Source organism: Lonchura striata, chromosome 9 (genome assembly GCF_046129695.1).
Source record: "Lonchura striata isolate bLonStr1 chromosome 9, bLonStr1.mat, whole genome shotgun sequence".
NCBI lineage: Eukaryota > Metazoa > Chordata > Aves > Passeriformes > Estrildidae > Lonchura > Lonchura striata.
In genome coordinates, this window is record NC_134611.1 from 13,678,953 (window position 1) to 13,691,091 (window position 12,139).

Below are 12,139 nucleotides of genomic sequence, written 5' to 3' on the forward strand. Positions count from 1 at the left end.
ATGGGATTCATTGGCCAAAAAGCTTTCAAAGTTCTTCAAGAAAGGATAAAGTGAAGACAAAAAAAAGTTTAGTTTTATCACAGACAGAAGATCATATTGCAAACACCATAGTAAAAAGAACAGAAGAGTTGTCCTACAGGGAGGGGTGGAACAAGGATTAGCAATCCATATGGAGGAGTTAAGGTAGAGTGCTGGGGAGAAGGGTATAGAAATGGTACTTGTATAGGTGGAAGCAGGATTGAATTACACATCAGAGCTTCCAGTTTATTTCCCAGACTGCTGAAAGAAATTAGTCAAACTGAGAATAGGTCAGTTTGATTGCAGACCACCAAACACAGTATCTTCATGGAGAAAGACCAAAGTCATGTGGGCATCTCCAGTGCCTGTAATGCAATACCAGTGGAGTGGCATGGAAGAGGTTGCCCATGTAAAGCTACAGCTGTGTCTGCATTTTCTGACACTTAACATTTTATACAAGTCTGAAGTGTTTAAATCTATTTACCTAAATGCATAATTATGCACCTAAAGTTTACATAACTCAACGGTTTATGGATACACATCAGCCTTATCAAATGCATCATATACGTGTGTTTGTTTAGGCAAATTGTCAGAATGCCTGTTTCTTTTTCAGAAAAGGAGCCTAGTTTCAAAAGCACTTAGAAAAAAGTTGTAACTCGGACACAGATGGCTGCAAAGGCGGAGGTGGGAGAGAAACGGGAAAGATGAGTTCTGGCAAGGAATCACATTTGTTGCAGGTGCGCTTGTTTTAGAAGAATGGGATGCTGTCTGGGAATGAATGAGATCCATTCCTCAGCAGTGTGTACAACCTGCCAAACACCCTGGGTGGCCTCCGACAGCCTCAGAGACTTTTGGTCAGAGAGAAGTTCTAAAAATGTCTAAACTTGCTGGCATTCCTGTGCAAAAGCTGTGTTAGTTGGGAGCTGTGGGGTGTTGCTGGCTGTTTGGCAAGTGGGCAGAGTTAAGGTTACTTAGATGACCTGAGCTGAGTGTGCACACGCTTTCAAAGGATTTGAGTATGTAATTGAGGAGTTTTAATTTCTGTGGTCAATTTTTCAGAAAGCTGCCTTGTTTCCCAAAGGGCTTTTTGGCAGAAGTGGAAGTTAGATCCCTGCTCCTTTAACTGCATCCAGACTTGGTGGAACTTGAGAACAGCTTTTATGTGGTTTGCATCCATACCATCCCTTTCATACTTTGATCTGGTTCCTCTCCATGTTATGGTGTCTGTGACTGTCACTTGTTTGTCTTCTGCTTTCCCTCCATCATCCGGAATGTGGAGTTTTGGTGGTGATTCTGCAGTTTTGGGAAGTCATTCATAAACTTGAGCCTGCAAAGCTGTGCAGTTTTACTGGCTTGCTGTGTAATGGCTTTTGAATGAGTCATGCACGTTCTTGTGAGCTTTGGGAGTATGTTGCTGTCAGGCTTTAAGGTTTTAGTTAGAAAATAGTGTGGAAAGACAAATGAAGCACAAATGCAGTCATGTGGAATTACCTTTTAGTAGAACATTTCTCGAAGTTTCCTTGTCTTCTCCCTAGGCTTTTAGCTTCAAAAATAAGAGACACTGACAATTAATATGAAATTATGGCAGGGTGTGAGAAATGTATTTGCTCTTTTTGTGGTCCAAATTTTGAGAGTAGAACGGGGATATAGAACATAGCAAGATATAAGAGATGTTTAATGCTGTGATGAGTGCTGCAGGTTATTGAACTAGGCACAATTAATTGCTTGGTAGTTAATTGGCTTGCCTGGTTACTTTGGAGTTTTCCTTTATTATAATTGGTCTTGGTTACACCAAACAAAGGCAAAAGGATTATTGCAAGATGTAAGAGCAGAATTAGCCTTCTGCAGAGATGTGGCACACCCTAGAGATTTATCACTTGATTTTTTTTTCCCTTTTGTATGTAGTCCTTCTCTGTTTTCTCTGCATTCTTAGCATGTCTCAGAAATTCCAGCATTTTTAGTAATGAATCAGTGAGAAGAAGGGGAAAAGTCCTGTAATTCCTTTTTCCACTGTACTTGTTAAAATGATGTTGTGGGAAATGGGCCCAAACACTGTCTTTTAAGTGGTGTTGAGTCTGAGGCAGGTGGTATTAACTCAGGACTGCATTAACTCTTTTCAAATCTCTTTCCTGTTTCCTTGAGGAAACATGCCTGGTGTATATATGTGGCATGGGCTGTTTGCCTGCCTCTTGCATTGACATTTTAATTTGGTCCATGATATAAATATCATTTCCCTAATCCCCCTTGCCCTGACCCTGTTTTGTCTGTTTTGTCTTTTCTTCAAAGTGAGTTGACTTTTTTTTCTTGAAGGAGGGGGGAGGAGATGGGAATGGTGGCTGGCTGCTCTAGTTTGGAGCATTAAATGCTCAGGGAAAAAATCTCAGAGTAACTGTTGTTTCTTTCTTTGTATTCACATGGAAATTTTTAATCTCCATCAAAGGATCAGGAGAAAATAACGCTGAGATTCAACAAGAGAGCTCCCAGCTTACATGGAATTTTTAAATGTTATTTGGCTTTGTCCTTTAAATGATGAGAACCATGAACTATGTACCTACAGGGTTCAGAATTAACTTTTCTCTTTCTTCCAACACACTGTCATTTTTTTTTCTTCCCTCCCTTTTTGTTACATCTTTATTGTTCTGTATAAACATGCAACTCCTTTCTGGCCAAAACTGTAAGTTGCCTTAGGATTTGTTTAGTTGTATTTATGTATACATTTCTAACATTAATTATGAGCACCAGTCTGAAATACAGCCTCATGTTCTTTTGATGTGATCTGAAGAATCTCTGTTGAAGGCCGTGGAGCCAAGATCAGAGCCCAACCCAGTGTACGCTTGCATAGCTGTACAAGAGCTAACATTTGCCTATTTAAAAAAAAAAAAAAGTATACAAATAGGTATAAAAGGGCTAATGATCTGCTTGTTTGTAGTGGGGAATCACAAACACTATCTGCACCTGTAGATGTAGCTGATTGTGCTGACAGTGATAGCAAGGGAAGCCCCCTGCAGCTACCCATGGAGGGTAACAGCAGATTTCACAGGTGGGTGCTGACAGCAACAGTAGATTTCATGCTTCATCACAGATTAATAAAACAAGGAGGATATTAGAATGCTAATACTCATTAATACTGTTTTATGGTGTTTAACATTAAACATGGAAAATGAATGACAGCCGGTAAATGGAACTGACAGTTGTGTTCAGGGAGTCTGAAGCTGGTGGGAATTAGCTGCAGGAAGCAGAAGCTGTGGATGGTCCTATTCCTGCTGTGGATCAAGCCAAACAGCACCTTCACTTACCTAGACTTGTGTAAGGTCACCTAAATTTAGATTCAAATAGGGTCTTGTATTATTGTAAAAGATTTTAGGAGATTCCTTTCCTTATCATCATTGGTCAGAACCATTATTTTCCATGTCCTATGACAGAGTGTCCAGCAATGCATATATCTAAGAGCAGAAATCACAGCCCATTAAAGCATAATTGTGAAATCCATTTTTTGTCTTTTTTGAAGGGGACAGTATTAGTTTTTCTCCCTCAAAACTCTTCTTGTGTTTCAGTTGGCTATATTGTTCTTCATTTCTTGCTGAAATTTCAATAAGCTTCATTCCAGAGGCAGTTGCATTTCAGCAACAAGTAAAAGTTGGCCCTCTGTGGGTCATAATGTAATGTAATATAATATAACATACATAGATACAAACCTAATTCTGCCATGTTGTAGACTGTTTTAAGTTTATTTATGGTTAAATGTCTCTGAAACATTTTGCATAGCTGCATTTAAATATTGAGCTTATTAACCTAGGGTGTTTTCACCCAACAACAACAAGTAAAACTTTTGAATTTAGCATGAACCTTATTTGTGCCTTTAATGAAATGTAAAAATCCCAGAAACACTGGGAATACAGAGAGTGCACAGGTACCAGGGATAAAGGAATTCTAAAGGTATAATTATGTCTTGCTGATAATAACAGTTCTTGGTAAAATAACAGTTGTCTGACCAAGTAGCCATTTTTGTCCCTTAATGTTTTAGGTTTAAATAAAATTAACCTTGACTATTCTAAGTTTATATTGTCTGAGTCTGCAATCCACATAGCTGACTGCAAGTAACTGATGTGTGCTCTAAGCTCTTAGGTACATTTAATATTGAATTTTCCAGGAGGTTCTTTTGATATTTAATATTTAATCTTCACTTGAATTCCGACTTTTTTTCTTGCACTTGCACCATAAATTTCAACTGCCCAGTTGTCTTTGTTTCCCCCACTTATGCACCATCTCTTGCCAGCATCCCCTGTAGCTGTGACCTGCTGCATGAATGGCAGATTCCAAGCAAGAGATGATACTTCTTTTTGCATGCTTCAAATGTGATCAGGACCAACCTCTTTCAAAATTGCTGCCAACTCTTTTTTCTCAGGGTACTGGAGCCACCTAAGGTGCTTCAGGGATTAGTGTGTCCCCCTCTCTTCATTTACAAGAAGACATCTAACAGCACTCTCCATCTTTGGTGGTTTAATTGAAAACCTGCTACTTTCTGTTGAGGTGAAAACAGACAGAACTTCAAAAATCAAAGTTTAGGGAATGAAAAGTCATGAAAAAGGGCCTGTCACTTGGGCTAGATTTTATGAAAACATATTTATTTTGGCAAATGTTTCTCAAAGGCAGGTTCATGTTTATGCTCTCTACCGTCTGGAGTTTGCTCTGAGGTGTCAAGAGCATGCTTACTCCACATTGGCTTGCAGTTGGATTTCTGCCAAAATTCTGTGTGCCCTCCTCTCCTTCCACTCACCCCTTTAGTTTCTTTCTCCTGGTTGTAGCAGATTTTTCCTTCTGTGGATATCAGTGCATATTTCATTTTCACTTCTTGGTGCTAAAAAAAACAACAAGCTTTAGAAACCAGGGAGCTCCAAGTTTTAAAACCTGAAGAGAAAAAAAAAAAGATGCTTTCTTCAGCTTATGCAGTCTAACATTTATTTCTTCTGAATATAGGCATGTGAAGTTTGGGATTTGACTGTAAGAATTTTAAATACACTAGACCAGAAATCTTTTTAGTTTGTCTTCTTCTGTCACTAGGTTACAGGCCAGTTGGTTCTTCCAAACTCCTTCTAATTTTTGTCTTTTTTGATTAAGGGTCTTCAGTCCCTCTGCATTTCCTTTGATTTAAATTCCTTTCCTAGTTCCAGCTGCTTGTTTAGTTTCTCCTGCTTCTGATAGATAATAGTTCATGCTATCACTTTGTGTATCTTAATTTGCAAGATCTGTTGCAAAAAATTCCCATATCTTTCTCACAGAGGGCCTTACTGTGTATTTTTACTACTTTCCAAAGGCAAATTCCTTTAATGTTGCATGTAAATTGCTTCAACAGCAAGCAAAGGCAAACCTTCCAGGTTTTCCTTTTCCAGTTAGAAGGATGTGTTTCTGAGCCACATCTTATGGATGACCCAGAGATTTGCTCCACCTTTGGCAAAGGAATGTGGCTAGCGTTTCAGAAATTGCAGGAAAGCTTCAGGAGTTTGGCCAAGAAAGATTAAACCATCAAAAACCAGGCAGAACTGCAAAACTTTGTGTTTTCCCCTTTCCACTGCTTTCATTTCCTACCGTGTTGTGTTGTCCTCTGCATCAGACTATTTAACACTGCCAAATACTTGGGTATTTTATAGGTAATATATCTTATAAATGCCATAGCCAGCCTCTGAGGGAAACAGAGGATTGTCGGTTTTGGATGCAGTATAAAACCCAAGCAGGAAATCATTGCTGAATGGCACAGCTGCAGGCAAACATTGTGAGCTAGTAAACTGCCCATCTGCACAGCCCCACGTGTGTGGGAGCGCGGGGCCGGCGCGGCCGCGGCCGAGCGCGCCTGTAAGTGGTTAGCAGGCAGAAATTCAGTGATTAAGGAATGAAGTGTTTTCCTTCGTTGGTTCCTGAAATACAGCTATCTGAAGGTGATTATAATCTTATTTTTCAAGCAGGAGGAGAGACTAAAGACTAGAGCTTTTCCTTGTCTGTAATAAAACATAAAAGCAACATTTCAGAGGTGGGCTGCAGGACAGAGGATGTGACACAACCTGCACTGAGGACTGAAGAAAAAGTTTGTCAAGAAAAAGAAACACACTGTATTTGTTCATAGGGCTGAACTGGCAATCACTTCTGAATCTTCCCTTCAAAGCCAGAGACAGGAAAGACTGCTTTGGTCCTTAGCTCTGCTTCACTATCATTGACCTGAACAGGGGCCTGGGTGGATTTTGAGCTGGTCTAAAAGTTTGAACTGTGAAAGATCCCCCTTTGCTAGAGATCTTGCCAACCAAAATAATTTTCACTGTACTCATTCTAGTACTTGCCTTTCATATTTCAATCTGTTAGTTAGTTCCTAGTTTTGCCATCTTCCGTTCTAAACAACTTCTCTTTTTTTGTGGATTGTTATTTGTTGAGTTCCTCTAGCCAAACTCACTGTGTTAGTTCTCAAATCCTTCCTCTGAAGTTTAGCACTTCCTCTTACATGTGCCAAGTTTGAGTTCATTTTCTGCATGATTTTCCCAAGTACTACTTTAAATAATCCACAATTCAGTAACTAAGTGGAGATTGTTAAAATAATGATACAACAACAATAAAGCTATTTTAAGACCGCACTCCAACTGTAAAAAGTGTTGATTTGGGGTTTTTCCCCAAATACCTAATTGAAGAATAAAATTTTCTTTTCATAGTCAAAATTAAATATGCAGGGTTATAATCTCATTGTACAATAGACTTTCTACATTGATATTTGTCTTTTGGGAGAGTTTTTTGTTGATTCATTGTAATGTAGAAATCTATGCAAGAGTAGAAATAATCTAGTAATTGGGACCCTTGTTTAAGGCATAGGTGGTTTGGGAGAAAACCCCTTGTGATTTCCCGACCTCCTAGTATTGAGGTATCAGAATGGATACAATAGCAGTTTTAAATCTGTACAAGGAGAAGGTGGGTTTATTGCCAGCTGAAGCCTCTGGAAGCTTTCTGTTCACTTATACCTTTTGTACTGGAGCATCTAAAGAACATGAAAGCCTTGGGACCTAAACTGCAATGTCCTGATTTCTCTTGTTAAAGGACTGAGTTTTTAAAATGTTCTGAATGTGTCATTTGAGCAGGAATTCTGTTAATGCATACTTCATAAAAATTTTAATTTAACAATCTGATATTTCATATATTTTTGAGCATTTCCATATTTTTATCACAAAGAAAATGAGCTGTTTGGTTTTCCCTCTGTGGGTGCTCTATTCTCTCTTTTCCAGTCAAATGATGCCCTTTTTAAAGCCACATAAAGTGACTTTAGTTTTTGTCATTACAGTGTTGGTATGTTACTTTCTGCATTCCATCTGCACACAAGTATGAATTGTAGGATAATGATATATTAAATTATAGTCACTGCTGTTAAAATAGAGGGGACATGGTTCTGAAAATGAAGCTTTTTCTTCATTTTGAATATTTCTTTGTATTTTAATGCATTAAGGAAGCAGGTGGTTCATGGACATTGTCTTAATATCTTGCCATTTTGATTAATCCTCATGAAGCATGCAAAATGTCTGATGATGTTACACAAAGGAAATGAAGACATAAGTTTTAACATTCACAGATTTCATGTGTCTCTTTCTCCAGGACAATCACATCTCTCCGGAGTGAACTGATTCCACATCTGGTTAGGAAACAGTTTTCTTCTCCGGCATCATTGCAGCAAAGACTCGACAACAAAGAAGAGGACCAAAAGAAAAAAGAGCAAGCATCCCTAGGTCAGTACAGTATCAAAGATTTGGGTTTATGGAGGTTTTAAAGCCCTTATGCTACAGCTGAGTTATGGAGTAGAGTACAGAACTACCCTGAAACACTATTTTAGAGATTGAGCTTTTTTTTCTTCAGCAGAGGAAGCTTTTCCTAGCAAATATTCTAGTAGAACTTCTTTTTCAAACAGAATTGTGTACTATATAAATTCTTTTTGTCCTCCCTTATTTTGGTGTAAACCATAAGCAAATCAGCTAGGGTCTCTGTATTTTTTTTTTTTTTTTCTGAGAAAAATTTAGACTCATTTTTGAAAATGTAATTTTAGGAGGGAGTTCCTAAAATTGTGTAGGACAACAGACTAACTCTTAACCACACTGCACTGGGAACTGGACAGGATCTCAGATCCTCGAATTTATTTTTAGCATTTCTGCTGTCTCCTTGTATGACCTTGGGCAAAACATTGCATCTGTCCTGATTCCTTAATTCACACCTGCAGAATAAAAATAAGCACTTACTCACTACATGTGATAAAATCTGTTAATGATTGCTGAGTATCTAGCCATGGAGATGAGGTGAGGCGAAGATTTCCCTTCACCAACAGTATTTTAATAGTATTCCTCTTCAGAAGGTATTTCATTAAATCCTGTCTAACTTCATGCATGTGTGTGTTCTCCAGACATTTATAGTTTCATAAAGGAAGATAATAGCTTGCTGAAACCTGCTCCAGATAACTCTTGTTGGAATGATCACAGAGGAGATATGAATGAAACTCTCCACGAAGGAAAAGTGCGCTGCTACGTCCATATCATGAAGGAGGGGCTGTGCTACCGAGTGAATACTCTTGGGCTGTACATTGAAGCCAACAGGCAGGTGAGGAAAATACAGAGGTTCCACCTGGAAATACAGCAGTTGCTTACAGGGCATTTCACCCTGCAGCAGTGACTCTCTGTGATACAGCTGAGTAGTATGTGGGAATTGAACAAGTGCCACGTTGTCCAGGCACATCACCCTACTGCTTGCTGGACTGGGACATGAGGCCAGGAAATAGTTCTGTCACTGATTTACTCTAGATTTGATCTAGCTGAGAAAACCCTCACCCTACACACTTTCTGGGAGTTTTTTGGGAGCATCAGGACCTACAGCCAAAGAGCCACAAAGTGAGGAAAATAAGAATGGAAGTAGCTTTGATAGCTCATTTAATCAATGTCCATGTCCTAAAAGCATGATCAGTTCTGACTGGACTCTTCCTAGCAGATGTTTGTTTGTGGTAATAACAAAGATTATTAACAATTTAAAGAAAGATGAAAACTACCCTTTTATTTAAATTGCCTAATGATTTCCATTACAAAAGAATTCTTTCATGAACAGGTTTTCCTACTGTGGTACTCCAGGTACACACAGAGGTGAACTCTTGATCTGCAGCAGCATCTGTTGCAGCTTTCACACTACTGAGAATTCATAAAAGAAAAAAATCACAGATGAGAATTAGGGAAATCCTGTATGACCTAACAAGCTGATGATTAAAAGCTCATCATATCTTTGGGGGGTGGGGATTTGGGTTTTAGGGGTTTTTTGACTACACTGGCTGATGCAATGTACAAGTTCTCTGTACTTTGTTCTGCTAGTGATGAACTTCAATTCTATCAGGAATGGCCAGTTTCCTCTAGTTTTGAAAGGGCAGTAAGGAGTGCAGTAAGGAAAGACTCAAGATTTCTTAAGTGGAGCTGGAAAAGGTGATAAAGTTGTATTGGGAATTCTGGAAGTGGTCACTGCCTTGCCATTGCTCTCAGACTGAGTTGATTTCTTTTTGACAACGATGGATTAATTAATGCAAATCAGAATTGCAGAATGGCAGCATGAGTTTACACACTGGAGCTCTTTCTCCTTGATGTTTATAGAGGAACACAGAAAAAAAGTCATTTGCTTTGTGCTTAGGGAGATGAGGAAGAGAGGCAGCCCTGCTGTCAGAAACAGAAAACTTCCCCCAAAATAGGAACAAGTGTGCCCAAAGGGTTAAGGGAGAATACCACTTTCTAAGGGAAGTGTTCGTGTACATTTGGCAGCAGGCACTTCAGTAAAAAGTTATTGAGTTAAGCCAGTCAGACTCCATGTGGGTTTTTTTGTGTTGGTTTTTTGTTTTTGGTTGAGTTTATTTTAACCTAAATATTCTACATTTTGGTTAGTTCAGGAAATATGTTTGCTCCTGGGTGGTACAAAGAATTAGTGTTTTGAAGTCACATTGGGGCCTTCAGCGTTGGAAAGGATTTTCTTTGAATTTTGAACTTTTTCAGGATGGTAAAATTTCTAGGGAAACTTGTGGAGGTAAAACATAAAATGGAGCTTAATGAGGAGATGTGAGAAAGTAGTTCCTTTTTTCAGTGCCACTGCATTTTGTTTCTCTTGCTAATCCTCATAAAAGATGTGCATTTAATTTGATGGGGGGCGGGGTTACCTGTTTTGTTGGTCTCTGAGGAAGATTTTGGTTGTTTAGTTTGCTCTTATCTTGGCCTTTACAGACCAGATCCTGATCCCCTTGCTGCAAAGTCAGGACCTATAACTTTGAGGTCCCAAAGGACAGACTCATATAGCAGTAGCAGTCCAGTCCAGTAGCTGTGGGAAGGAATGGCATCCTAACCCATTGCCCTTCTGGTGAGGAAACACTGCTCACATCATTTCACTTCCAGCTGGGTTTCTGGATGCCTGCAGCCTGTGTGTGGGCAGGTGGGTTCAGGAGGGAGTTATCTTCAATAGCAGGAAATAGTTTCTTTGTAAGATGAATTAAATCCAAACACATCTTAAACCTTCCCTTGACCCAGGCACTCCCTCTGACTCCTGCCCCCAGCCTAACCTTTCTTTTCAGAGCAAAATGCTTGAGCTTGTAGCCTTCGTGGGTTACCCCTCAGGCTGCACTAGCACTGACTGATTCTAATAAGGCCTTTGCTCTGACCGGTAAAATCCTTTATTTATTTCACCACACCACCTTTCCACTGAGGAGGGCGAGAACCTTTCTTCATTATTTTCCCTTCCTGCAGATCAACAGTGGATAGTAGGAATCTTTCCAACCTATGCTGTAGGTATGCTTTGGTGTGTGTTCCTCTCCTGGATCTTTGTGTCACGTGTTAAGTAACATGTTAGGGCATCTCTTCACCCAGCCAGTATCATCCAGATGGGTTTGCCTAGGTTGTGGTGTTCTGGTAACCTGGTGGTTTTCTGTAGGGCTTGCACCTTGGACTGAAGGATCTAATATACTCTTGCTTTTTTAAAAAATAAACAAAATCCAAGTCTAGTGGGAAGGGCCAACTTCAAGATACAAAGAGCTACAGATGTGAAAATGTCTACTGGGGCCAACAGGCAAATTGAAGTGATAGCTCAGAAATGTGAGTTCCTCTGATCCCATCGTCTTCAGATATGTGGCACTTGCTTTTTGAGGTTCACTCTTTAGCCATCAGCTCTTGTTATCCCAGCTTTCTAAGGAAATAATTTTACACAACTGTACTGTGTAGCAGTTCCTTAATAGCAGCTTTGGAAATTGCTGGCATCATTCAGCCAAATTTAACAGAGCAATAGAGATCTAAGAGATATGCTTTTCTAAGAGTTTTGTAAAAACAGGTGCTTGGGTAGAGAAAAGGAAGACTTAATGAGTGCTGTTTCCACCCTTGAGGCAAACTCAGTTGCACCATCACTGTGCTGAGACTTCAGATGACCTCTCAGATGGGTCAGTGAGTGCCCAATTCTGGCTGGCCAAGCAGCATGTGCAGAGCTCCACACCAGCCCCAGCACATGCTGCCTCTCATTCAGCCATACAGTTTGCTGTGACACAGATCTCTTAGCCCTCATTCACCCCTGTGTTCCTTTGACTGCCATCTCTGTCCTACCAAGAGACATCATACATTGCATCATACATACATCCTGCCAGTAACTGCAGCCCTGTGTGCATTGCTGCAAGGCTCCCACCTCCCCTGATATCCCTATCCTGCTGTCGTCACTTCTTCTGTGCTGTGTGACCTTAGCTTCAGCCTGATGCCAGGAGATGAAGAATGCCTCAGGCTGCTCTTTCACCCACAGGAGGAATGATGGAGTGATAACCTATCCTCCTACAATGCTACCTCCCCTTCCTTTCAGGAGCCAGTTCAGAATTGCTCTCCATGGATTTGTTCTTGGCTACCTCTCAGGCTGTGTCTCTATTACCATTGCTGTTCTGTCTGCTTATCTAACACCTGCCTTCTCCCTGTTGAGAGCCTTTTCTTGTGCACCTTTCTATCATCTGGAATAGCCACTTGATCAACTTTAGTTTCTTTCTACTTAGACAATTTTGTTGCCCATGCCTCAGAATACTATCTTACAGAGTGGGCTGGACACAGTCATCTTTTTATGCCAGTTT

General features: G+C 39.9%; 1 protein-coding gene across 1 annotated transcript in view; it reads left to right on the top strand.

Moving 5' to 3' along the window:
• EIF2B3 (eukaryotic translation initiation factor 2B subunit gamma) overlaps positions 1-12,139 on the top strand; it is a 98,692-nt gene that overhangs the window by 60,954 nt on the left and 25,599 nt on the right. The window contains exons 6-7 of the mRNA XM_021528458.3: positions 7,639-7,769; positions 8,435-8,628. Coding sequence (XP_021384133.1) covers positions 7,639-7,769; positions 8,435-8,628 — 325 coding nt within the window. The remainder of the gene's footprint in view (positions 1-7,638; positions 7,770-8,434; positions 8,629-12,139) is intronic.